Below are 25,538 nucleotides of genomic sequence, written 5' to 3' on the forward strand. Positions count from 1 at the left end.
GAGTAAGCAGGATTTAGGACAGGAAGGGACCACAGTGGAGTATAATGCTATGGAGTCCACCTTCCAAAAGTGGCCATTTTCTCCAGGGGAACTGATTTCTGTTATCTGGAAGATCTCCAGGCCCAACCTGGAGTTTGGCAACCCTAAATTCTGTTTAAGGCTGAACTGTAAGAAGTGATTGATATTTTAGAGAAGTGAGGAAAGCTCAGACATACATTACTGGTCTTCTGGCCTGACCAACATTTTGGTGTTAAGAATCTGTTCTTAGGGTTGCCTCGCGTTATCCATGTCCAGACCACCATAAAATGTTTCCAAGAAGTGTATGGTGGTCCCTAGAATAATGTACCATGAAGATTTTTGAGCCTGATCACTTTGCCAGCAAAGAATTACGTTACTTCACAGATATGAATAAATTAAAAAATGTTTTATCTGACTAAGAAATAGCATGCAAGACATGTTTTTTTTTAAAGACAGAAGAAAGAACTTCAAGGAATTATTTAAATTCATGCTGGGAATGTCACAATAAACAAACCCAGCACATTCCAATAAAATAAGCTTCAGCACTAGAAAATTAATGAAGATGATTCCTGACTAATGACCAGTTAGATCTATCAGCCAAAACTGAACTTCGCCACAGAGGCACCTCTCTATTGGGACTGATACCTCCTTTCGATGAGGTTTGTTCCACAGTGTGTTGACGCTGGTAAGAAAAACCTTGGACTAATTAGTTCTGAAAGCAAGTTACATTCAAGTAGAGTAGAATTAGTATATTAGTGAGTCATTTATACTCTTATCTCAGATTTTTAAAAGTGCACTGAGCTTGCATCTGAACATACAATTACAGTTTTCTTTGGACTTGCATTTAAGCATTGACCCGAAAGTAATTTATCTCAAACTCCATTTCTGCTACAGTTTTACGGGCATTCACACAAAGCCTTTTGTAAATTGTCAGCAAGTTTCTCCAGAATTTGACAATGTTAACTGAAAAGTATAGAAATTTACAGATATTTGTTAGTTTCACTTGTATACAAAAGTGCTCTTTTTTCCTTAATAAGTAGATGTACCCATGCTAAAATAAATAGACTCAACTAATGAAACTTGTTGAACTGCAGACAAGATATAAAGATTAGGTATGACCAAGGTAACTCAAGTGGTGTCCTCCATTGATCTTGAGGTCCAAACTAAATGGCCCTTTGTCAAGAAATTGGTCTTGCTTATCAGAAGAAGAAGAAGTTGGTTCTTATATGCTGATTTTTCTCTACCCAAAGGAGTCTCAAAATGGCTTACAGTCGCCTTCCCTTCCCTTTCCTCACAACGCTGTGAGGTAGGTGAGGCAGAGAGAGCCCTGATATTACTGCTCGGTCAGAACAGCTTTATCAGTGCCATGGCAAGCCCAAGGTCACCCAGCTGGTTGCATGTGGGGGAGTGCAGAATCAAACCCAGCTCACTGGATTAGAAGTCCACACTCCTAACCACTACACCAAGCTGGCTTTTCTTGTAGAACAAGGTAGCTTTGGCACTTTTCTTCTCTCTTTTCCACCATGTGGTCCTGGTAAAAAAAACAAGCAATACTATATATTTACTTAATATAAACTTTGACTATAATTACTACTAATCGGGGGGGGGGCATTTTTAGGGAAGCATAATCCTGCTCCTGACTCCCTACCTTTCCCCACATGGCTTACTCAGAACAACCGAATCCCCGTGCCTTTACTGTGAAGCTGGCCACCTGCTTATGTAGTAAGCTTCACAGTTGGTAAGCTTAGACTGTAGACACCCCCAGCATCAATTATTGTGACTCCTCTGTTGCACTGCTATTATTGAAGGCAAGAGATTCTCTTGCCTTCAATAATAGCAGTGCAACAGAGGAGTCACAATAATTGATGCTGGGGGCATCTACAGTCTAAGCTTACCAACTGTGAAGAGAAAGATGACATGCTCAGCACTTATATTCACATTATAATGTAAGTAAATGTGAACACATGAAGCAACCAATGTGGTGAAGTGGCTAGAGTGCTTTACTACAGCTGGGAAGTCCCAGGATCCAATCCCCATGTTGTTATAAAGCTCATTGACTAACCTTGAACTGGCCAGATTCTTTCAATCTAGCTTATGTTCAAGGCTATTGTAAGGATAAAAGAGTGAGGGCCCCATGCATGCAGCCCTGAGCTGTTTTGGAGAATAAACAGAATAAAAACCCAATACTAAGACTTCTTGTCCATCACATGAATACGTAATGCTGCCTTACAGTGGGCTGGACCACTGGTTCATTGAAGTCAGTACCGTCTACTTGACTGGCAGTAGCTTCCTAGGGTCTCAAGTACAGGTCTTTCACATCACCTACCATAGCTGGAGATTAAATCTTGGACCTTCTGAGTGCCATGAAGATGCTCTACTACTGACCCATAGCACCTCCCAATCATTGGTCTCCTTGTTGGATGACCTCCGTCGCCAGCTTGACCAACGTGGCTCTGCTGTGCTAGTTCTTTTAGATCTGTCGGCCGCGTTTGATGTGGTCGATCACGAGCTGCTAGCGAGCCGCCTTGCCGGTACGGGGATAAGGGGTACAGCGTTACGCTGGATACGCTCCTTCCTCCAAAACCGGACAGAGAGGGTAGCCGTGGGAGAGGAAGTATCGGGCCCTTACCGGCTCCCTTGTGGGGTCCCACAGGGCTCGGTGCTCTCTCCTACATTATTTAACCTCTTTATGCACCCTCTGGCTCAACTGGTACGGAGCTATGGGCTGGGTTGCCACCAGTATGTTGATGACACCCAGCTCTTTCTCCTCATGGATGGCCACCCGGACTCCCCCCCAGATCCATTTGCCAGATGTTTGGAAGCCGTAGCTGGATGGCTCGAGCAGAGTCGCCTGAAACTCAACCCCTCCAAGATGGAGGTTCTGTGGTTGGGCCGTAGGGGGGCAGATCAGGAAGCGCACTTACCCTTTCTGGCCGGGACACAACTTAATATCGCATCTCAGGCCAGGAATTTAGGGGTGACCATCGATGCCTCACTAACACTCGAGGCACAGGTTAAACAGGTAGCTAGCCGGGCATTTTTCCATCTTCGCCAGGCTCGGCTACTAGCGCCCTATCTGTCCTCTGAACACCTGGCCACAGTGATCCATGCGACGGTCACCTCTAGACTAGATTTCTGTAACTCGCTCTACACCGGCCTGCCTCTGGGCTTGATCCGGAAACTGCAACTCGTCCAAAATGCGGCTGCTAGAGTCCTCACAGCTACACCATGGAGGGCTCACATCCAGCCAGTTCTGAGGCAGCTGCATTGGTTACCGGTCGCCTTCCGGATCAGGTTCAAGGTTTTGGTTTTGACCTTTAAGGCCATCCGTGGTCTAGGCCCAGCATATATGAGGGACCGCCTTTTGCCCTATATCCCCCGCAGGGCTTTACGCTCTGCGGGGGCTAACCTACTGGTCGTTCCCGGCCCCAAGGAAGCCCGCCTGGCCTCGACTAGGGCCAGGGCCTTTTTGGTCCTGGCCCCAACCTGGTGGAATGAGCTCTCGGAAGAGCTGAGGGCCCTGCGGGAATTACCAGCATTCCGCAGGGCCTGTAAGACGGAGCTCTTCCGCCAGGCTTATAACTGAGGCCGGGCGGAAAGAAGATCAGCCCTCCCCTCACAAACTGGCGGTAGAGAGCGTCACCCCCCACGGTAGATGAGGATGCGGAGAGCAAATGAGTAGGCTACGCCATCGCTGTTACAATTATTGTAAATCATTGGTTTTTATTGTCATTTTATGGTTTTAGGGGACGGGTTTATGTAAGCCGCCTCGAGCCTTCGGGGGGAGGCGGGGTATAAATATAAATATAATAATAATAATAATAATAATAATAATAATAATAATAATAATAATAATAATCTACTCTAACTGGAAGTCCAAGGATTGAAGTTGACCCTTCCTGCAGGCAAGGTATGTATTATGCTCTTGAGCCACAGCCCTTTATTTTCCCTCTATGAGGGCACTGACACTCTGGATTCAAGAGTTCATAGGAGGTATTATAACAGGATGGTCAGTTGGTGTCTCCACACTGTCTAGTAAAGGGGTACTTCTGTAGAGAGAAAATCATCATGGCCACAGATATAAAGTTAGAAATAAACAACTTCACATTCAGTGTTGTAAAAGCACACGCCAAAGTATAGGATTTTCACAAAGAAACTTAACAGAAAGGAAACTCTAGCAGGGGAATAGGTAATCCAATATGCCAAAGGTTCCCATAGGAACACCACATCTTTTATTTATACCTGTTTGGAACAGCTGCCTCATTTGGAGTCTGGCATGTCGAAAGTACAGGCGGCGGCTCTTAAAGCGGAGCTGTTGCAAGCTAGTCTCCCTGCTGCTAAACAAGCTTCTTGGTGCTCTTGAGCCCACTGCCTTTCAATAGTGACTGGCTTCTTGTGGTTCATTAAAGCCTGCCACGCAGCACTTTTAAGGCTCACTATAAAAGCATGTGCTATGAAATGCTGTCCCCTGGCTTCTGTCCTTGTAAGGCTACAGGCTAATGTGTGTGTTGGGCCAGGGTGGGGATGCTGGTGCATAAAAAGAGATGATGCTTTTCCCAAACAGCAGGTTCCCTGTGCATCTGCTGTGCTCCATCTCAGAGAGAGAACTGTGAATGATGCAATGATCGTTCACAGTTTACTCTCATTAGCACCAAGCCAGTGGCCATGGCTTCTAGACTGAAAACAGCTGGGTGGTTAGCAAACTTAGAATGTTACTACTGGAGGCTGCTGACTGAGGAGGGCCTGCTATGCTATTTCAAACAGTATGTGTACAGACTTGGAATCCCATCTTCAATGTGGCCTTCTTATTTGAGGTCTGAGAACTCCATAAAGTGTGTATTAAAAATACAGATGCTCCTACAGTAATCAGGATAGGAAATCCAAAGAAAATGTCTTGCTGAGCACATATGAGCAGATGGGCTTCAAAGGATTATCTGGCCATTTGTTCGACAAGGAGGCTGTGTGACAGAGACTGATATGCCTGGGCAGTGAATCACAGTGTGTAGCAAATCAAAGAAAAGTGAGCTCAAGACTGTTTAGCCCTGTTAAAATGCCAGAAGAAGCAGAACAAATGGAGGAAAAAAGCCTTGGAAGCAGTCCTGAGAAGTTTGTTGCTGATTGGGCAGTGGCACAAAGGAAGATCAGCGATCAAAGGTGGCCTTCAACATTATATCAAGACTAAGGGTTTTCCCCCTCCATGTTGTATTGTGGTGCTGGTTTCTGTTACAAGATGAACCTTATAGTCAGTGTTTGAGAATTAGATTTTTTTAAAAAGATCCCCCCCAGTCAGACTTTTGTAGGTATTAGGGTGTCTTAGGCTACATGGGACCAAATTTCAGCTTTCTGGGTGTTGTGAAAAAGCCTGGTCCAATTTAGGTTATACTAGATCCTTTCAGGAAGTGATGTATAATTGTGCCATTTACTAGATGGCTTTTCAAAGAGTAATCTTTATCTTGAATTACTTATATATCAAATTTCAGGTTTCTAAATCATGTAGAAGCAGCCCAAGTAGCACAGTAGGCTGAAGGTCTGTGTGTGAGACCCAAACATCTTTATGTAAAAGATACGTTTGACATTAATAGGGTGTCAGAATAGTTAGGTAGCTCTATAAGAGATAAACGTTGAAATATGAACCTTCTCATTTACCAATGAGAAGCTGGAGCAGTAGTGAAAGCTCTATCCCTACTGTCCCAGTCCTTGTCAGAGATGCCATGATATATTTCGCCTTAACAGAGATGCTTCTTAGTCTACACAGGTGTTTCTTTCACAAAACCCAGGAACGGGAGGGGAGTTGGGATCATGAGCATAGCAGAGTAACTATTGCAGAATGTATTGTGCTTTAGGCTGAAGCAGTGGGTCATTCTAAGACAATGCATAATGAGTGCTGAAAGAATATCTCTTTACTCTACTTTGCCCAAGTGGTCCTTCTACACCCTTCAAGAAAGAACAATTAAAATGTAGACATGTTTTGTCATATCCCTTGGCTTCTTAGTCCAGTTTCTTCCATGTTTCATTTTTTGTGAGTGTGCAGTCTCTTCTTAACCACTGTACACATCCTTTCTCTGTGTAAGAGCTTGTTGTAGATCCATTGTCTCCTTGGGCCTTGCTTGTAAAATAAAGCTGATGTTATTGCAGTCAATGTTGCTATTATTTAGCAACTCCTTATCTGTACCACAAATCTTTTCAAGTGTTGATTTTCAGCCTACTCTGTTCTACTTTCTTTAACCATCCTGCCTATTAATCACCAATGCTGCCTGACTACTACTCTTGTCTTTCTCTGTTTCCCACTAAAAGCATGTATCTGCTTAGGTCCAGTGTATGTTTTCCTTGTATTTTTTTAGCCTCTCCTTTTTTTAGCCTCTTCAAGTCCATATCCTTAATGCTGATTTTTTCTTTCCCTGCCCCTCAGGTGCTTCTGTGTCTCTTCTTCTCATTCATCTTTCTAGTCTTCAGTCTCTTACTCAAAATTTCATTTCCTGGCAGTTGGAATGGTTGTGAACATGTTATGATAGCAAAGTTGTCCCTGTCAACTACTGTAAGAGATCCCATCATAAAATCTCATGATACAGAACATTGTATAGGTGAACTAAACATTTCCTGAATAAGCTTTCATTGGCAACAAATCTGTAAATTACACTTCTAAGCAAAGCCATGGTCCAGCTAAAGTGAAACATTATAGTCAATATGCCCCTGTTCCATGAAAAAAAACTCTGAAAAGAAATCGTACCTAATGCTATTTTTTGCATGTGTGTTTATCACATAAAGCAACCTGGGTGACTGTACAGCAAACATCCTCATTTCTAAGTAGTCCGATCTACCACACACAGAATCTACTCAAACTCTTCAAGGCATAACAGTGAGACTATATTTATCAGACCAAAACTGATATTCAATGGAGAGAGTGAAAAAGCTGTTAGCTTTTAAATGTTCCATAAAAATCTGTGCTTTGGAAAACAGATGTTCATTGCCTTCAGTGAATTTGCTCACATAAACCTTGAAAAATCTTCTGAAGTTTTTTTTAAAAAAAACATTAGCCATGGTTCCAGGATGCTGACACTCTTTTCAAAGTTGAGAAAGAAGCTGAACTTTATGGAAACGTAATTAGTCATTGGGGATGTTATTTACTTCACATGACCCAAAGAAAACAAAGGTCTGTCACTAGCCAAAGCAACCAGATGATTTCATAGCTTCTGGCCTTGTTTAAGGATTCTCTTTAAAATGTTCTCAAGGCCTTTATTTTGTAGAACTTGACAGGATAATAGAATTAGATTTGTAGAATCCCACTAAACTGTATAGTAACGTGTCATCAACTTCACTTATTTTTCAAGTATTTTTCTGAGTAAAGCCTGTTAATCTACCTCTGCTAACATAAAATCGTGAAATGAAAAAGGGCAACTCAATCAGTTATCCATGTGACAGAATGTTTGCCATTCAACACTGTTATGTTCAGTGACTGGCTACTGTCAGTAGAACGCAAATGGCCTGTGTAAAGTTGGATAGTGTTTCCAGTCTGGATGTAAATGTTATCTCAAGGTCCTTCTAGCTTTGTTGAAAAGACAAAGTGGTTTTGCTTAAGGGACTGGCAGGCTTGGTTTTGTTACAGAGTTGCTGTGTGCTGACATGGAGTACCAGTGTCTGGATGCCAGAAGGAGTCAAGTGCTATAAGCCAGAATCACTTTAAAAAGTGAGAAGAAAATTAAACTATAGTTCCCATTTATCACAACCATGGCAGCCAATGTAATGAATGTTGAACTTGGGCTGGGAGGGTGCTAGGTACAGATCCTTGTGCAGGCATAAAGCTCACAAACTGATTCAGGGCATAGTGTTATCTCAACTGAATATATTTCACAGAGTCAATATTCAACTACATAGGATCCATTTGGTGCCTCTTAATAATTGTGAAACAGCCTTGGGGAACCGATGGTCCGGCCTTTCCAGGGCCAATCAGGGTGCAGCCAGATTGGCCCTGCCCCTACAGTTCCTGCCCTCCCTCACCAAGCCCTCACCCCTTGCCTCACAGACATGCCTGCCTGTTAGAGCCAGGCACATCTGTGACTCCACCACTCCACTTGCAGGGCCCCAGGTAAGAGGCCGCAGGGGGAAGGGGGAAGGGGTGCGCTTCCCGAAGGCCTGGAAAGCACACTCGGGGCCTCGAAGAGAGGCCCCGGGTGTGCTTTCCAGTCCACCTGGAAGCCATCTGGTTAGGGGGGGGGCAGAGTACTTCCCGGGGGCCTGGCAAGCACACCTGGGGCCTTGCAGAGGCCCCCAGGAAGCTCTCCCTCTACTCCCCACCCCCTTGCCCTCAGCACTTCCCAGCAGCCTGGAAAGCAACCAGGGAGCTCACGGGGAGGACCCTTTCATGGCCCGTTCTTATGAACAGGCTTTGAAGCTAGTTAAATAAATAAATACATAAAAGGTAAAGGTATCCCCTGTGAAAGCACTGGGTCATGTCTGACCCTTGGGGTGATGCCCTCTACCGTTTTCATGGCAGACTCAATATGGGGTGGTTTGCCAGTGCCTTCCCCAGTCATTACCACTATCCCCAGGGGAGTGTACTGCCCACTTGGGGAACCACTAGCTTAAAGTAAGGAGTGGTCCTTTAATCTGTTTTTTTTTAATGTATGTATGTGCGTATGTATGTGTGTATGTATGTGTGTATGTATTTATTAAATAAATACATATGGACATACATACACACATACATAAAAAAAAAAACAGATTAAAGGACCACTCCTTACTTTAAGCTAGTGGTTCCCCAAGTGGGCAGTACACTCCCCTGGGGATGGTGGAAGAATCCAGTGGGGTGGTAAGGAATTCTGGGACAGTAGGGGGCAGCAGTTTAACTCTTCCTGCTGTGGCTGCATTTTCCTTGTTAAGATGTTCCAAGATGGTTTGCCATTGCCTGCCTTTTAGTATTAGTGGCCCTGGACTTCCTTGGTGGTCTCCCATCCCAGTGCTGACCAGGACTAACCCTGCTTAGCTTCCACCCTCCAAAGTAGCCTTCCCCCCCCCCCCGCCCCCTAGGGAACAGATCTCTGTTGTCTGGAGTTCAGTTGCACTTATAGGAAATCTCCAGGTCCCACTTGGAGTTGGCAACCCTAGTCCTTGAAGCATGACTCAGTTAGGCCTGGCTGCTTGCTACCATTTAATAGCACCTCCCCTATGAACTGGGATTGCCAGGCTCCAGGTGGGGGTTGGAGATCACCCAGAATTACAACTGCTCTCCAGATGACAGAAATCAATTATCATGGATAAAATAAGTGCTTTGGAGGATGGTCTCTATGACATTACACCTTGCTGAGGTTGCTTCCCTCACTAGTTCTCTCACCATCCCCCCAAGGTTTTACCTCCAAACTCCTTGGAATTTCCCAACTGGCATTTCTTAAGGAGAAACTGATCTCTGTAGTTGGAAGATCAGTCTCCCACCTGGTGTTCCTGATGATGGCGCAGTTCGGTGGGACAAGAGGTAGAACTGAACTGAGAAACCCCAGGGGAAAAAAACAATTTATATACAATCGTGAACAATGGATCTTCATGCCATTGGTCAGTTTCAGTTTAATTTCTGTGAAAGAACACTTGCATAACTTTATGGTTGGGGGTCACCACAACATGAGGAACTGTATTAAAGGGTCACAGCTTTAGGAAAGTTGAGAACCACTGGTCTAGAAGAAGAGACAACTTGGGAGGGTATATGATAGAGGTTGAAAAAATTACACATAGGATAGAAACAGTAGACAGAGGGAACTTTTTCTAATTTTCCCAAACAACTGGAACTCAAGGGAAGCCCTTGAAGCTGGGCAGTAGATTAATGATGGACAAAAAGAAATCCTTTTTTGCATGAGTGATTAAAATGTGGAATTTGCTGCCAGAAGATGTAGTGGTAGCCACAAGCATGGTCAGCTTTAAAAGAGGTTTTCACAGATTCATGGAATATAGGTTTATCAGTAGCTACTAGCCATGGTAACTATAGAATTGGAGCAAACACCTGAATACTAGTACCAGGAGGCACCATCAAGGAAAGGCCATGACCTCTATGCACCCTGTTGTTCTTCCCCTAGAGTAACTAGTAGACCACTGTGTGAGACAGGATGCTGGATTAGATGGATCATTAGTCTTAAACAGCAGGATTCTTGTTCTTTGTTCAATTTTCAATTCATTTCATCCTGAGCCTTTCAGTAAGTCTTACAGCCATGTACTCATGTGTCCTGTGTTACACAGTGACAATAGTAATTCATATTAAAATTATTTATGAATACATCCATCCTGCCTTTGGCCAAAGAAAAGCGACCTTTTGGAGAAAAATGGAGACAAAATACTAGACATCTATCAAAATAGCTAAGAAAATGGGAACAAGAAAACCCCAAGCACTGCAACTTCTTTAAAATCTGTACCAAATTAACTTTCCCAGTCCTCTTGATACTGACCTCTCCTTGAGTTATGGGCATGAATTTAAGCTAACCTTTCTCTGCGTCCTTTTCTCTTTCATGGTTTTGTAAATATTAAGGGTGACTGTAAAGGACACAAAATTAAACTGTAATTGACAGAGTCCTGTTCAGTGTTTTGAAAGAAGAGTAGTAGGAGGCAATTTAATAGTTTTAGTGTCAGTGGTATCATTGCTTACCCTGAAGTAAAAAGAGCCATTTAACAACAAAGTCAAAGGTCACACTGTGGGAGGAAACTAATCTTTCATATAAAATTTTCTTGTTTCCTAAATTCAAGTCTCTTCCCTTTTTTGGAGTACATATTGTTCCATGTATTGTTCTTATGTTATTATGTAAACCGCCCTGAACCCCCGGGGAGGGCGGTATATAAATATAATAAATAAATAAATAAATAAATAAATAATGAGATAACTGCATTTCTATCGGAATTTCTACATATATTCAGGCAACACAAAGATGCCTCAAAAATTTCAGCTGCCACGAACAACACACCTGAGGAAGTCTGAATATCCCTTTATGTAGGTCTCACAAATTCTAAAATTACCTCTCTACACCAGTGTGGTGTGGTGTTTTAAGAACTGGACTAGGATCTGGAAGACTCAAATTCAAATACTCAAAGTTGGGTGACCTTGGGTAAATCACATATTTTCAGCCTAACCTACCTCATGTGGTTGTGAGAATAAAATGAAGAGGTGAATGATGTTGTGATGCTGTCCTTTTGGGACCTTAATATGATGAAAGGGGGCAGGGGATTAAGACACATGACTTTCTCTTCTTTAACAATATGGAGGTTCCCTAATCTTCCTTCTCTTGTTTTTGCTGGTCAGCCTAGTAGCATGTTATATTTAAATCGAGTTGTAAAAAATGGGCTGCTGGTCCTGATCTGCCCCAGCTGCCCCGGTTAGTAGTTGTGAGTGTCCTGCATAGTGTAGGGGGTTGGACTAGGATGTCTCAGGAGGTCGCTTCCAACTCTATGATTCTATGATTCTAGCTGTTCTGGCATCTAGGAGGCTGGTGAGAACAGGGACAGAGGAAGAAGATCGGCAGGTTGGTGATGAGTGTGTGCTCGCTGTCCCACCATGTCTCACAGCATGGGGGGGGGGGAAGACTGGTGGAGCATGTGCTCAATCTCCTGTCACCTTTCCTGGCTTGGGGGGGGGGGAGAGCAGTGGGCCCAGCTTGGAGCAAGGGCCAATCAGAGGGCCAGCATGTTGTCAGAAGTACCCTTAGGCATGATGATGATGATAGTTCTCAAATTGTCCCACCCTAGTCCCTTGGGTGGTTCAGAAATCGTGTCCCCTTTCTGCCCTAGGTGTACAGTTTTGACTCAGAGGTTAGACCAGTGACTCTTTGGAGAAGAACAATAAAAAATTGAACTTTTTTAAATAGATGGATGTTCTTAAATAAATGAAGTGCCAATAGATTATTAATCAGGAAGCACAGAGTTATAATAGAGAGAGTTATCCTTTTTTCCTCTTGGAAAGCTTCACAGTCTTGAAACAATTCCCTCAGGTAAATAACGTTTCCTTCAAGGCTAGAGAATGGTTTTCTAATTGACACATCTCTCTTTTTGATCATGCTCACCCCCCCCCCCCAAAAAAAAATCAGCTGCTCGGCTCTCTTAGAACCTGGGCTAGGAAGGTTTCTTTCCCCAGAAAACCCTCCCCACACTTGATGGAGCTCTTTCGCCACGTCTATGGATGAGGCTAGTATTAGCAAGAGATCAAATGCCCCCCCCCTGGAAAAGACATGCTACTGCATTGTTACCGTCATAGATGTGGCCAGTGTTGTACTCCGTCACCAGAGCCTGCATGTGTGCATCGACCAATGCATCGACACCCACACCTCCCCCTTCCCCCTATGATGCGGTGCTGGCTGCTTCGGATGCCAAAGTGCTCAGCCCTAGTTGCAGTCAAAGAGAACCCACTCGCATCTCTGCCATCTCCAAAGTGGGGTGCAAGAGGCAGCAAGTTCTCTTCCCAACATTATTTCACATCTTCATGCACTCTCTTGCCCAGCTGATCTGGAGTGCCACCATTAGGTGCCACCAATATGCAGATGATACCCAATTCTATCTCCTGATGGACAACAGACCAGATGCCCCTCCAGATTCATTGACCAGATGCTTTGAGGTCATGGTGAGGTGGCTCATGGGTAGCTGACTGAAGCTGAACCCACTGAAAACAGAGGTCTTAAATAGATGGTAATACCAGAGCATCTTATTTGTCTCTTGAGAAACTTATATGCAGGTCAAGAAGCAACCGTGAGAACTGAACATGGAATCACTGATTGGTTCAAAATTGAGAAAGGAGTTCGGCAAGGCTGTATACTGTAGTCTTGACTATTTAACTTGTATGCGGAGCACAAGGCGGGATTAGAGGAGTCACAAATTGGGATCAAGATTGCAGGGAGAAATATCAACAACCTCAGATATTCAGATGATACAACTCTAATGGCAGAAAGTGAAGAGGAACTAAAGAGCCTGTTGATGCGGGTGAAGGAGGAGAGTGCAAAAGTTGGCTTGAAACTCAACATCAAGAAAACAAAGATCATGGCATCCGGCCCTCTCAGTTCCTGGCAAATAGATGGGGAAAAAATGGAGGTAGTGACAGATTTTATTTTCCTGGACTCCAAGATCATGCAGATGGGGACTGCAGCAAAGAAATTAAAAGATGCTTGCTCCTGGGGAGGAAAGCTATGGCAAATCTAGACAGCATCCTAAAAAGCAGAGACATCACCCTGCCAACAAAAGTGCGTTTAGTCAAGGCTATGGTCTTCCCAGTTGCAATGTATGGCTGCGAAAGTTGGACCATAAGGAAGGTCGAGCATCAAAGAATTGAGGCTTTTGAACTCTGGTGCTGGAGAAGACTCCTATGAGTCCCTTGGACTGCAAGGCGAACAAACCGGTCAGTCCTAGAGGAGATCAGCCCTGCTTGCTCCTTAGAAGGCCAGATCCTGAAGATGAAACTCAAATACTTTGGCCACCTCATGAGAAGGAAGGACTCCCTGGAGAAGAGCCTAATGCTGGGAGCGATTCAGGGCAAAAGAAGAAGGGGACGACAGAGAATGAGGTGGCTGGATGGAGTCACTGAAGCAGTCGGTGCGAGCTTAAATGGACTTCGGGGAATGGTAGAGGACAGGAAGGCCTGGAGGATCATTGTCCATGGGGTCGCAATGGGTCAGACACGACTTCGCACCTAACAACAACAACAACAAATGGCTAGGAAGGAAAGGTCCAGATCAGGAAGTATGTCTCCCTCTCCTGGATGGAGTGCAACTGACAACCAGACATATAGGCAATAATCTGGGCATGATTTTTGATAGCTCCTTGTTAATTGAGGCTCAGATCATGAGAATAGCAAAGCTGGCATTTTCCATTTCTATCAAACTAACCTGTTGTTGTTAGGTGTGAAGTCGTGTCCGACCCATCGCAACCCTATGGACAATAATCCTCCAGGCCTTCCTGTCCTCTACCATTACCCCATTTAAGTTCGCACCGACTGCTTCAGTGTCTCCATCCAGCCTCCTCATTCTCTGTCATCCCCTTCTTCTTTTGCCCTCAATCCCTCCCAGCATTAGACTCTTCTCCAGGGAGTCCTTCCTTCTCATGAGGTAGCCAAAGTATTTGAGTTTCATCTTCAGGATCTGACCTTCCAAGGAGCAGTAAGGGCTGATCTCCTCTAGGACTGACCAATCAAACTAACCTACTATCACCCTATCTGGCTCCAGAGCACCTAGCCACCATGATCCCTGCAACAGTCATCTCTAGATTAGATAATTGTAACTCACTCTACACATGCCTACCCTTAGCCCTAATCTGGAAATTACAACTGAAATTAGCGTGGGTCTTTACAAGGACACTGTGGAGGATCCATATAAGACCAATATTGCAGCAATTACATTGGCTTCCAGTCAAATTCCGGGTTTGATTCACGGGGCCATTCCGTACGACTTTAATGTAGCAGAAGGCTTGCAAATTGTAAACGCTTCTAATTTGCAGTTCCGCAAGACGTCTCACACAATCTGCCACACTCCTGAAACAGTTCTGTGAAAAGCGCTTCATTGTAGCACTTAAAGGGAAATAGGGAAAAGTGGATTCACCCTCCGAAAAGCGCTACACTCTTGCAAACAATCTGCAACACTAGCGAAAAAGACCTGTGCGTTCCCATTGTTGTGGTTCCAACAAAGTCCCTCCCCCTCTCTCTCCTCCAAACTTTTGGCGAAGCGATCGCCTTTTTTTTTTCTCGGAGCAAGAAGAAAGCAACGAACCACTGAGGCTTCATTCACCCAGCGAGGCTTCTCCGGCTACAGTCCCTCCACAGAAGTGCTTTAAAGCTCCCCTAAGTCCCCAAGCACAACACAGCCCCGTTTGCAAGTTCCCTTTATTTTCGGCTGAAAATCGCGCCCGTGCGGGTGGGGGGATTTTTCTTTTCATGCGGGGGAGCATAGTAACGATGACTCGCCAGCTCACATGCCAGCTGCCAGCTAGATGGATCTCTCCATTGCAACGAATTAACACATATTCGTTGCAATGTGTTTTTTTTTTAAACCCTGTGCTTAAAAGGAAAGGGAATTTCCCGGAGCATGATAATGTCTGCCCATTGGCTGTTCGTTTGATTGACGGCCAGGGGCAGGACAAAGCACAGAAAAAATCGCTTCCTGTCTAGCGATTTTTGCGAGACCGGAAACCTCTGGAAATGAATGAAATGCTACTGGATTCCACTAAAAAAGCAGGTATGCGTAACTTTTAAAAATAGCATTTCCAATTTGTGGAACCAATTGGCAACACTGGTCCTTGTGTGGAAACACCCACGGTGCTGGTGTTAACCTTTAAGGACATTTGTGTTCTGGGACCTGAATATTTGATGGACTGCCTGTCTATATACATTCCCCGGAGAACATTTTGGTTGGCTACAGCTAACCAACATGACCCTCAGCACCAAAGAAGTATGGCTGGCCTTGATCAGGGGTGGGGCATTTTTGGGGGGGCAGGGATAGCTACCCAGCCACCCCTCAGCATCCCGGGGCTTCTACCATCCACAGGAGCAGCCTGGCTGTGTCAGCGATGCGGCGAGGCCACCCCTGGGGGTGGAAGAAGGCCCCCACCGATATCGAGCTCCCCCCCCAATGGCCAGGGTTCCCGAGGTGGGAAAGGAGTGGGGATGCTGCGTCTTTGATGCAGCGTCCCTGCTCCTTTCTGAAGGTGGAGGAGGGCCTGAGCCAGAGGACTTACCCCATGGGCTGCCAGCGCAAACTGTGAGTTGAGTCCCCGGCCGGGCAGGCGAGGCCGGACCAAGCCACCAATGGGGAGCCATGCTTCACGCGGTTCCCCATTGGCGGCTTGGTCCTGGATGGACACTCGAAAGGCCCACAGAAGGAGTTTTTATCCCGGACAGGGCCCACCCTAACTCCCCCCAAACAGCCCTTAGCTTTTTATTTAATCCGCTCCGCAGGAGCAGTTTAAAAAATATTATTGTCTATGTGTAATTATTGTCTATATAACCTCTTGTGGTGCAGGGTGGTAAGGCAGCCAACATACTGTCTGAAGCTTTGACCATGAGGCTGGGAGTTCGATCCCAGAAGCTGGCTCAAGGTTGACTCAGCCTTCCATCCTTCCAAGGTTGGTAAAATGAGTACCCAGCTTGTTGGGGGTAAAATGGTAATGACTGGGGAAGGGAATGGCAAACTACCCTGTATTGAGTCTGCCAAGAAAACGCTAGAGGGCATCACCCCAAGGGTCAGACATGACTCGGTGCTTGCACCTTTACCTTTACTATATGATGTAAGCTACCCCAAGATGGATGGATGGAAGGAAGGAAGGAAGGAAGGAAGGATGGATGGAGGGAGGGATGGAGGGAGGGAGGGAGGAAGGAAGGAAGGAAGGAAGGAAGGAAGGAAGGAAGGAAGGAAGGAAGGAAGGAAGGAAGGAAGGAAGATTTGGTTCCCAATCAAAGGGCCATTAATTGAAAACAAAAAGTGGCAGAAGGAGGGGCTATGAGCCTTCACAGAATGGGGAAGGCTGGTTTTTAGGAGCCTACAAAACTTGTGGCTGTGGGGTTGTCTTTTCCTAAATGTGGATAATTTACAGGTTAAGTACAGAGGGAAACAGAGAACACGCTAAAAATGATAGAGAAAGAGTTTTTGAGTAAAAAAGCATGCTGATGAAAGTTCTGGAGGTTCCTACCTCTGGTCCAATCACCTGTCTTTCAGGTGTGGCATTTTTACAGGTTTTTCCTCCCAGGAGCTGCTCACAGTGATTCCAGATAATATGATAGCATTAGGTGTGTGGTTCCAACCTTTTTTAAATATCTTCTTTTTGTCCTTAATCACCAGATTCTCTTTGCATCCTATAGTTTTTATGTATTAGCTCAAAGCTATAGCAAAACAGTAGAAACTCCTTGCATCATCCTTACTAAGGTATAATTTATTTGGAATTGGAGGGACATCTCCACATCCGAGTGACAGTTCAAGATAATAAGAATAACTTTCAGGAAGGTGGATTGGAAATGTATGCAACAGCTGCACTGTTTATTAATATGGGGCAAAAAGTTTTGTAATCTGTAATTTTGTAATGGTATTTAATATTTATTGTCTTTTTAGGGAAATTTGTAAAAATATAAATTGTTAGATTCTTATTTAATTTTTTACAAAATTTGAATTGTATATTTTATTTTATTTTAACCTTCCCCGAGCCTCCAGGGAACGATGGGCTAAAATACAACAACAATGATAAGTAACACACCTAAAGGGATTCTTTAGTTTTTAATCTAAAAAAGGTAAAGGTATCCCCTGTGCAAGCACCAGGTCAAGTCTGACCCTTGGGGTGACACCCTCTAGCGTTTTCATGGCAGACTCAATATGGGGTGGTTTGCCAGTGCCTTCCCCAGTCATGACCGTTTACCCCCCAACAAGCTGGGTACTCATTTTACTGACCTCAGAAGGATGGAAGGCTGAGTCAGCCTTGAGCCGGCTGCTGGGATCGAACTCCCAGCTTCATGGGCAAAGCTTTCAGACTGCTGCCTTACCATTCTGCGCCACAAGAGGCTCTAGATTTTAATCAATACCCCTTTAAATGGCAAGGTTAAGGGAGTACACAGTGAAATTAGCTAAGCAAAGGTCCTTCTCCAATAAGCATGGCATCCTTCGGGTAGCTAGGACTGACTTCAAGAGGTGAAAAATGTAACAATAAAGTATAACAGATGTGAGCACATTGTACTGAATCACACCCCAGCCTCATAATTTGTATGTTTTAAAAAATTAAAGCCTCAAGAAACCATTGTCATTAGAAAGCTAGGTCATTAATCATCTCAGTATGTTGTATAATTGGGGGAAAAACACTGAATCTGCAGAAACTATCTTCATTTTATTTTACATTTTGCCTCTGGGTGACTCTTTCAGTGTTCTATTTATAGGACTGGAGTTAGTTAATTTGTATTGCACAGAATTTTAGGGAGGAAACTGTTCTGTAACCCTTTGGGTTATACAGGAACCCATTTCAGCAAGCTAATGAGCTTGGGTGGCACACTGAGATGAACATTAAATTACAGTAGCAGGGAGGCTGCTATGATAACTACTTTTCTCACCCTCTTGGGTATCTATATTGTAACCTAAATGTGTCACTTGCTCATTCTTTTCATGCAAATCTATTATCTGCAGCACAAAAGAGAAACTAATATAAGATTTCTTCTAATCCCATCCCAGTTGTTTCCCCTCCATTCCTGTTGCCACTCTTTCTTTTTCCTTTGATGACTATTTGTAGTCAGGTTAATTTTTTGAACATGACATTCCTAAGCCTCTTCATTTCAGAATCCCTTCACATGTACGGTGCTATATCAGAACGGTCTCCTATGAAATGTTTGTTTAAGCCAACTCTGATGTGTTTGTGCATACATGTTTCACCCAGAGTTATACTGCACTGCAGGTTTTGTAGTCTTAAGGCCATGTAAACCATTGTAAATGCACATGCAAGGATCTGATGTAAAACAAAGTTACCTTTTCAGTGGTAACATTCAACATGAGGTTCAATCAACATGAAGTTCAATTATATGAGACCTGTTCTGGCATGGGAGTCCATTTGAGTAAAATCGTTCCCATGTAACTCAGGTTTATTTTTTACTACACTTCCAATATTTGCCTCCGAAGATATATATTTTTTTGTTTAAATAAGCCCAAACCATATGACAATTGCTTATCACAAACAGGTTTCCATGCAGAAGGCACCATAATTAGCCATCTCAGTGGCAAATCTGTCACCAGTCTAATATGTAAAGAAATGTTGGATTGACCCCTCCAGAAAGAATCTGAAAAACTGATTCAATTTGTCTAACATCTACTGAAGAACCAAAGCATTCATCAGACTTCAGTTCAGGTTTGTTTTGTTTGATGAGCCCCTATACTCGTCATGCCTGAGGGACTTCAGTTCCTGCAGCAGCATTGAGCAGGGCAAGCCCTGACAGTGTACCACTTCGTTCAATTTAATTGAAATGAGACACCCAGGAGGCATCCTGAGTTTCTTGAACCCTTCACATCTCTTGGCCCTGCTGTAGTAACCAGGGCCTCAACCCTCCCTACAGCATCACTTGGAGTTCTTGCTGTTCCATTCACCTTTGGTATGCCGCACAAAGCAGGAAGTGAAATGGGAGAGCACATAGAAGAGATCATATCCATTCCACACAAAACACTGGTGTGAAATGGATCCATGGTAAGAAGGAAAATGAAAAATCCAGCATGCTACAAGAAAAGATCGTATATAAATATTTTACCACTTTCTTTCATTTGATTTTAGTATGTATTAAATTATCTAGAACCCAGAGTAGGGGGAAAGTGTAAACTTTTTTTTGTGTGTGCTATTTCTGCTTTCATCTCCTGAGTGGTATGATACACTAAAGTAAGTTGTTTCTCTCCCCAAATTGAGAATCACTTTAATTCTGTGATGCTTTCAGATGACCTGCTAAATATCAGGATCTAACTGAACAGTCAAGAGTAAGCTCCAGGCAGCTCTTATAATTTACCAAAGTCAAGGAAGGAATTCTTCCTTCTATGTTCTTACCTTTGAGACCAGACAGCATAAGCTCTAGCATTCAAGGCATATTCCAGCTCAAACCGGCTACGCAAAGCAGCAACATGGCTACGACCAGGGCACCCTCGAGCAACCAGGCAATCCGATGAAGAGGAAGGAGAAAGAGAACCACTGCTGTTGCTGGAGGCTGGAGACATTAGCTGGATTGAATAAAGAGGATATAGTCAGTATCCACTCATGACCACGGCAGAGTCTTGCCAGAAAAGCTGACAGTGGCATTCGCTGCTTGCATTATGTCACAAATACTCTTGCTGTATTTCTTACTGCTCTCATCATGTTTCATGTCGTTTATATGGAACTGGTTGCCAAGGGGATGACAGTCACTGTAACCTGTACAAATGCACTCTATGATAGTTGTTGTTTAAGAAATGGAATCCCATTCATATGTGACTTCTGTATGTAGGCAAGGGAAAGGTCCTTCGCCCCTTGCCTCTGGTTATGTGCTAGGGACAGAGATGACTTCCTTTTTATTGAATCAAATAGAATCACCTTAATTATTGATATAATGCTATCTCTTTAACCATTTCACTGATGCCATCTTATGTCAATACCAATTAAATCTCTGATTCCGATTTTTGTAATAACTGGAAACCAGCACTGCTACCTAGAAAAAAAAGAGGGAAATAAACAGAGTCAGGCCTTTCTGAGGCCTGGTTCTGCTAGTCTGGAGTGCATAAATTATAAGCAGTTGAGAATGCAGTATTATATGTTATTATATAAATATTAGGGGCCAAGCCCATTGCATTCAGGAATACAATAGGCATTAGATTGGGGGGGGGGGTGGAAGAACTCTGTGGATGGCCTCTCCCTCCCCCCCCTGGACCTGGAAAGACTGCAGCCTTGTGGCCCCTGGAAGGGAACTCACCAGCAGGGCCAGCTCTCAAGCAGCAGGGATCTGCAGCCTCTGAGCCTCAGAGGGAAGTGGAAGGCGGAGGAGTGGTCAGGGGTGGAGGATGGAAGGCGATTGGCTGGCTGCTGGACAGACAGGCAAGCCAGTTGAAAGAAGAGGCACTCAGGGGCAGGACAGCCACCCTGAGTGGGTGTTAAGCGCTGAGTGGCACTTAAGCAATGAGACCAGCTCTTCCTCCAAGGCCTTATCAGAAATATATTATGTGGAACAGATACCACACAATCCATATGCTCAACATTTCAACAGGCAATATTCTCCCTAGAAAGTATTTCCCATTTGATCCACAGAGCAAATATTTAGGGATTGGTTTTTGGGTTTTGTTTTTGTTTTGCTTTCCAAGGATGTTCTTTACAAGCTTTCAAATTAAAATTTCAATTAATATTCTAGACAGAACAAAAATCCTCTTTCCATCATTTCTAAATAGAAAATAATGAATGAATGGACACAACCCCAGGTTTTCATGGGATCTCCTTGATCTCCTGCTTTCTGCTATACTGACAGGAGATCTTGGACACATACATTTCCTTTATCCATGATACCTGGATAGAGCTGAAGGCTGTGCCCAAGACTGAGGTTTGCTTTCCTCTCATACAGAGTTGAAGAATACTTGCCTCAACAAGGCCAGAGTGGCTTTAATATGTATTGTTGGATCTCATCATAGGCAGGCATTTTGAAGGGACACACTGACTGTTCAAAACTACCATCACAAATCACAAATACATTTATATGAGTCACTAACTGAAAAAACCCTCTCCATTTGGACATAAAATTTGCAGAAGGACAACAGTAGATCTTTTTGGTTTTGCTCCTCCCCCCCCCAAAAAAAAATAAAGAATATATTATTATATAGGTGACAACATTGAGGAGTGACAAAGCGTAACTGAAGAACATTAAGTCTTGTTTGAGAATGTTAAGCTATTCAAAAAGGAACATCAAAAGTAATGTTTTGTGAAAAGGGAAGGGGAAGAATTGAAAGTGTCCTTATTCAAATAGCCAATTAAGATTCTGAAGATTTCCTAACATTTACACAACATTTGTTCCTTTAAACTTTACTCTTGAGTCACTTTGCCAATAGAAGTGATGGGTTTCAGCTACCTAAATCTTGCTTTTCCTCCTGTGATTTACACAAGCTCACAGCCCAGATTTAATCTCATATGCACTCCTGCTGATGTGTCACAGTAGCTAGCTTAGTCTCTTGTGAGACTGCACTTCCTGGTGATATACTACTTTACTGGTGATATACTATACTTTCCCTAAACAAACAAAGCACAAATAAACAAAAACCCCACAAGAAAACAATAACAAACACCCCTATCTGCAAACCTGAAAAGATCTTAAAAGCACTTCTACCTAAACTCAAAGTTACCTAAAGCTGCAACTGCAACTTGAAAAATGAAATGTAGGATAGAAGTCATTGTTCTGGCTCTTCAGCTGAACAGTGGCTCTATATTTTGAGAGATGGGGAACTTTTCCATCACATACACACAGCAGAAGAGTTATTCCAGGAACTGTTCATTAAAATTGAACATGACTCCTGTTTTATCCAGTCATCTTCTTTTGTCCAAAAGCCAAAAGGAGTCATAGCATGAAGTTAAATTCATCTGATTCAACTGTCTTAGAAAATATTTGATCTAGAAAATATTTGATTCCTCAACACCCATGTACTTTTCATCAACACAAATCCTCCAGTTCAAACCAAACCAGGGTTTGCCAGGCTGAGCCCCCAGAATCCGCTTTAAAATGCCAGAGAGCTGGTCCGGCTCATGAGGATAAAAATGGCTATGAAGGAGAGGTCCTCATGGTCCTGAGCAAACATCCTACCTCCCAGACATCTGCTTGGGGACATCGTGGCAGGGTGTCAATGGGGTATGAAACACAGAATTTCTCCTTTTAGGGCTGTAATGAGTAGGAGGGGGAGTCCAAAATTTTTACTCTTAGGCTTGATTCTTAGTTTAATAAGCACATGTGGAAGAATGCAGCAGGAGAATGCTGAGGCAGTAGAATGACTTGCACATCTTCAGACTGCATATTTTTGAATGCTCTCTGTAAACAGAAAACAAACCGCACTAGACTCTGCAAGGCTACATGTTGGGGTTTTTTTTTAACTTACAAGGATGGTATTTTTGTACATTAAGGCATCCAAAAGAAATACCTTGATCTGAAGTGGAATAGTCAATTCTTTCTCCTCAGCATTCTACTGATTCATGTCCAACTCAGTCCATTGAAAATGCCTTCCCAGCCAGTCCATCCCCTTGTCATGTGGCACAGTGGCAGCCTTTGAAATATAGCTCATTCCTGTGTCATCAAGATAACACCCCTATGGGCTGAGTAGGAAGAGTTGTAGTCATAATGTGGTTTCCTACCACAGGTACTGGGACCTCCCACTTTAAACAGTGAAGGAAGAAGCTCTCATGCCAACTGAATTATATTAGGATCCATTCTTAGAAAGTAGACATTACCTGCCCTCCAAGCTGCCAATATTTCAAAAACCCAGAGTGATATGTTTCACCCTCCAGGTAGAAATATTGAAAACAAATGAAACTAGTACAGCAATTCTAACACTGAAGTTCATTTGCAATATATTCCAGAAGCAAAGACACTAGAAAACATTGGGCCACATTTTAAAATATTAGACTAAGTGCTAGCTTTTATGCACTTTGTAAAGACTATGTTGCTTTTGTTAAGCTTATTTTAATCACATGATGCTAATTAAGCTCATCTTACAACGACCTTTGCACCTCCTTGGGAGCTCATTTCCTCCAAAACGTTTCTTGCATGTCCTCATTGTCTCTAACACTGTTGTCTTAATGAGGATGACACCCTTTCAGATTATAATGATTCTAAGAAAAGTAGGCTAGACTTCAAGAATGGCTGGATGCTAATTTGGCCTTTTTGGGGTATAAATGCTGATTTGATTCTGAAATGAGAAAGCGCTGCTTAGAAATGCTGCATAAGGATTCTGAATTCAGTTTTTCTGGATTGTTCATATCTTTGCCAACATGGGAGGGAGATGGACAACAGGTTTAAAAAATAAGTTGAAGGTGGTATGATAAGAAACCTTGTTACCTGCGATGCACATACCTCATTTCCACTTTATGGTACAGTGTGTCAAATAATGCATTTGGACTCAGCTACTTCAGTTTGAACACTTGTTTAGCCACTGGGACTGGAGATTTCTTAAGCATTGCAAGCAGCATAAAAGGGACAACGTGGTCTATGGTGCATATATGCATCTTTGCTATTGTGAGTTGTAAAAACCTATCTGATTAACCACAGTCAACAAAAGGACAAACTAAATGAATGTGTACCTGTTGTAAGCAATGGCTCTTTCATATCACTTTCAAGGCTTAAAAACTATTGTTTATTTTCAACAATAGAAAATGAGGCCTTCTGATCTCAGGTTCCATTGCTGATGGGATAGCCTTTGTATCAATTTTTAATTGTACTTCGTGTATCTCTTTCATGTAGCACAACTTAGGTTACAGCTGGGCAAATCAGCTTGAGAAAACTGTGGGGCTTATCTTGCAACATTACTATTATTATTATTATTATTATTATTATTAGTAGTAGTAGTAGTAAGCAATCAGCCAGTCATCCCATTTGCTTGTAACTACGCATTCACATCCCTCAATCACCTCAGCTTATGTTGTTACCTCAATATTGCATAGGCATTCTTCTAATTTGGAGACCACTTCAGAAAATTCGGGTCTTCCCTGAAAATACAACAGCATAACAATATGAATGCAGTGGAAATTAAGGATATTTGGATTGCAGAGAAAGAGAAAAAAGGTTGCTGTGCCTTTTAAAAATTGTCAGTCATATATTTACAATTTCTATCAGTGAAAAACACCTTGCCTATACAGTTGTGACGAGTGAGCTGCTTTGTATGCTTTCTTACAATTTCAGTGTTATTTGTCCCTTCTTTTTCCATCATCCTTTGTAAAGCATCATCTGGACCTTCTCATGTGCTGTAATAACTATAATTTTAAATCTGAATGAACATCTCAACAAAACCCGAGTAGTAAGTACTTGTGGTCGTGTATGACTTTAAGGGGCATATAATGTGCCTCTAAGAAGAATTTTCTAGCTCCAGCAATGAAATACTTTAAGAGCACCATTTAGGGGGAGTAAGGAGAGGCATTTTCTCCTTTCCACCCAAGCAATTTCATTGTGCAAACCATGTGTGGCTATTTCTCAGGAGTTCACTGTTCTACACACTATTGATTAAATAGGCTCACCTACTAGGTATGTGTGGCAAAGGCACCCTTTTCTTAAAAATCAGGTGGCACTTTGACCTGTGTTGATAAAACAACTATTATTCATATGAATACAGAAAAAGAATTGACAGGTGTTATTTTACGCAGGAGTCAGTGATTTTAATGATGGAGCTGAGTTTGCAGATGATAGCAAATTATTCAAAACAGTGAGAACTAAAGTGGACTATGAAGGACTCCAGATCTCTGTAAATTGGAAAAATGGGATACAAATGAGGTTCAACATAAGTAAGTATGTCTTAATATACATTTCAACACAAAAAAATTCCTAACTTCATATATACATTGATGAGGCTACATTGACAGAGATGAACCAAGAAAGAAATCTTGGCATCATTGTGAGTGAGTAAAGGAAAACATTAATTCAGTATGTGATAATGAGAGAGTATTAGGAAAGGAGTTTATTTAAAAAAATCTTTTACATAAATCTATGGCATTATCATGACAGAACTAGCAAAGTTCCAGAAAACCAAATGATCAAAGGATTGTTGTACCTTCCTTATGAGGAAAAGCTAATGTTTTGTGCCTTTTTAGTTCAGAAAAAAAAAGATTAAAGGATTGGGAGGCATCATAGAGGTGTATAAATTTATGCATAGTTTGGGCAAAGTAGATAGAGTGAAATGTTCTTCCATTCTCTTAACACTTGGAGTCATCCAATTAAATTGATTGGCAGCAGATTCAGGACAGACAAAAGAAAATGCTTCACACAATGCATAATTAACTAATAGCATTTTCTTCCACAAGATGTGATGATCATAATTGGCTTAGGTAGCTTTGAAAGGAGATTGGGCATAGATCTATCAATGGCTATCAGT

At 42.9% G+C, this 25,538-nt stretch overlaps 1 protein-coding gene across 1 annotated transcript in view; it reads right to left on the reverse strand.

The window, feature by feature from the left end:
* Nucleotides 1–25,538, reverse strand: part of TNNI3K (TNNI3 interacting kinase) — a 278,050-nt gene that overhangs the window by 14,390 nt on the left and 238,122 nt on the right. The window contains exons 22-23 of the mRNA XM_077333331.1: nt 24,103–24,162; nt 19,510–19,679 (exon numbers count right to left, since the gene is read on the reverse strand). Coding sequence (XP_077189446.1) covers nt 19,510–19,679; nt 24,103–24,162 — 230 coding nt within the window. The remainder of the gene's footprint in view (nt 1–19,509; nt 19,680–24,102; nt 24,163–25,538) is intronic.

The sequence above is a fragment of the Paroedura picta genome, chromosome 4 (assembly GCF_049243985.1).
Source record: "Paroedura picta isolate Pp20150507F chromosome 4, Ppicta_v3.0, whole genome shotgun sequence".
In the NCBI taxonomy this organism is placed as follows: domain Eukaryota; kingdom Metazoa; phylum Chordata; class Lepidosauria; order Squamata; family Gekkonidae; genus Paroedura; species Paroedura picta.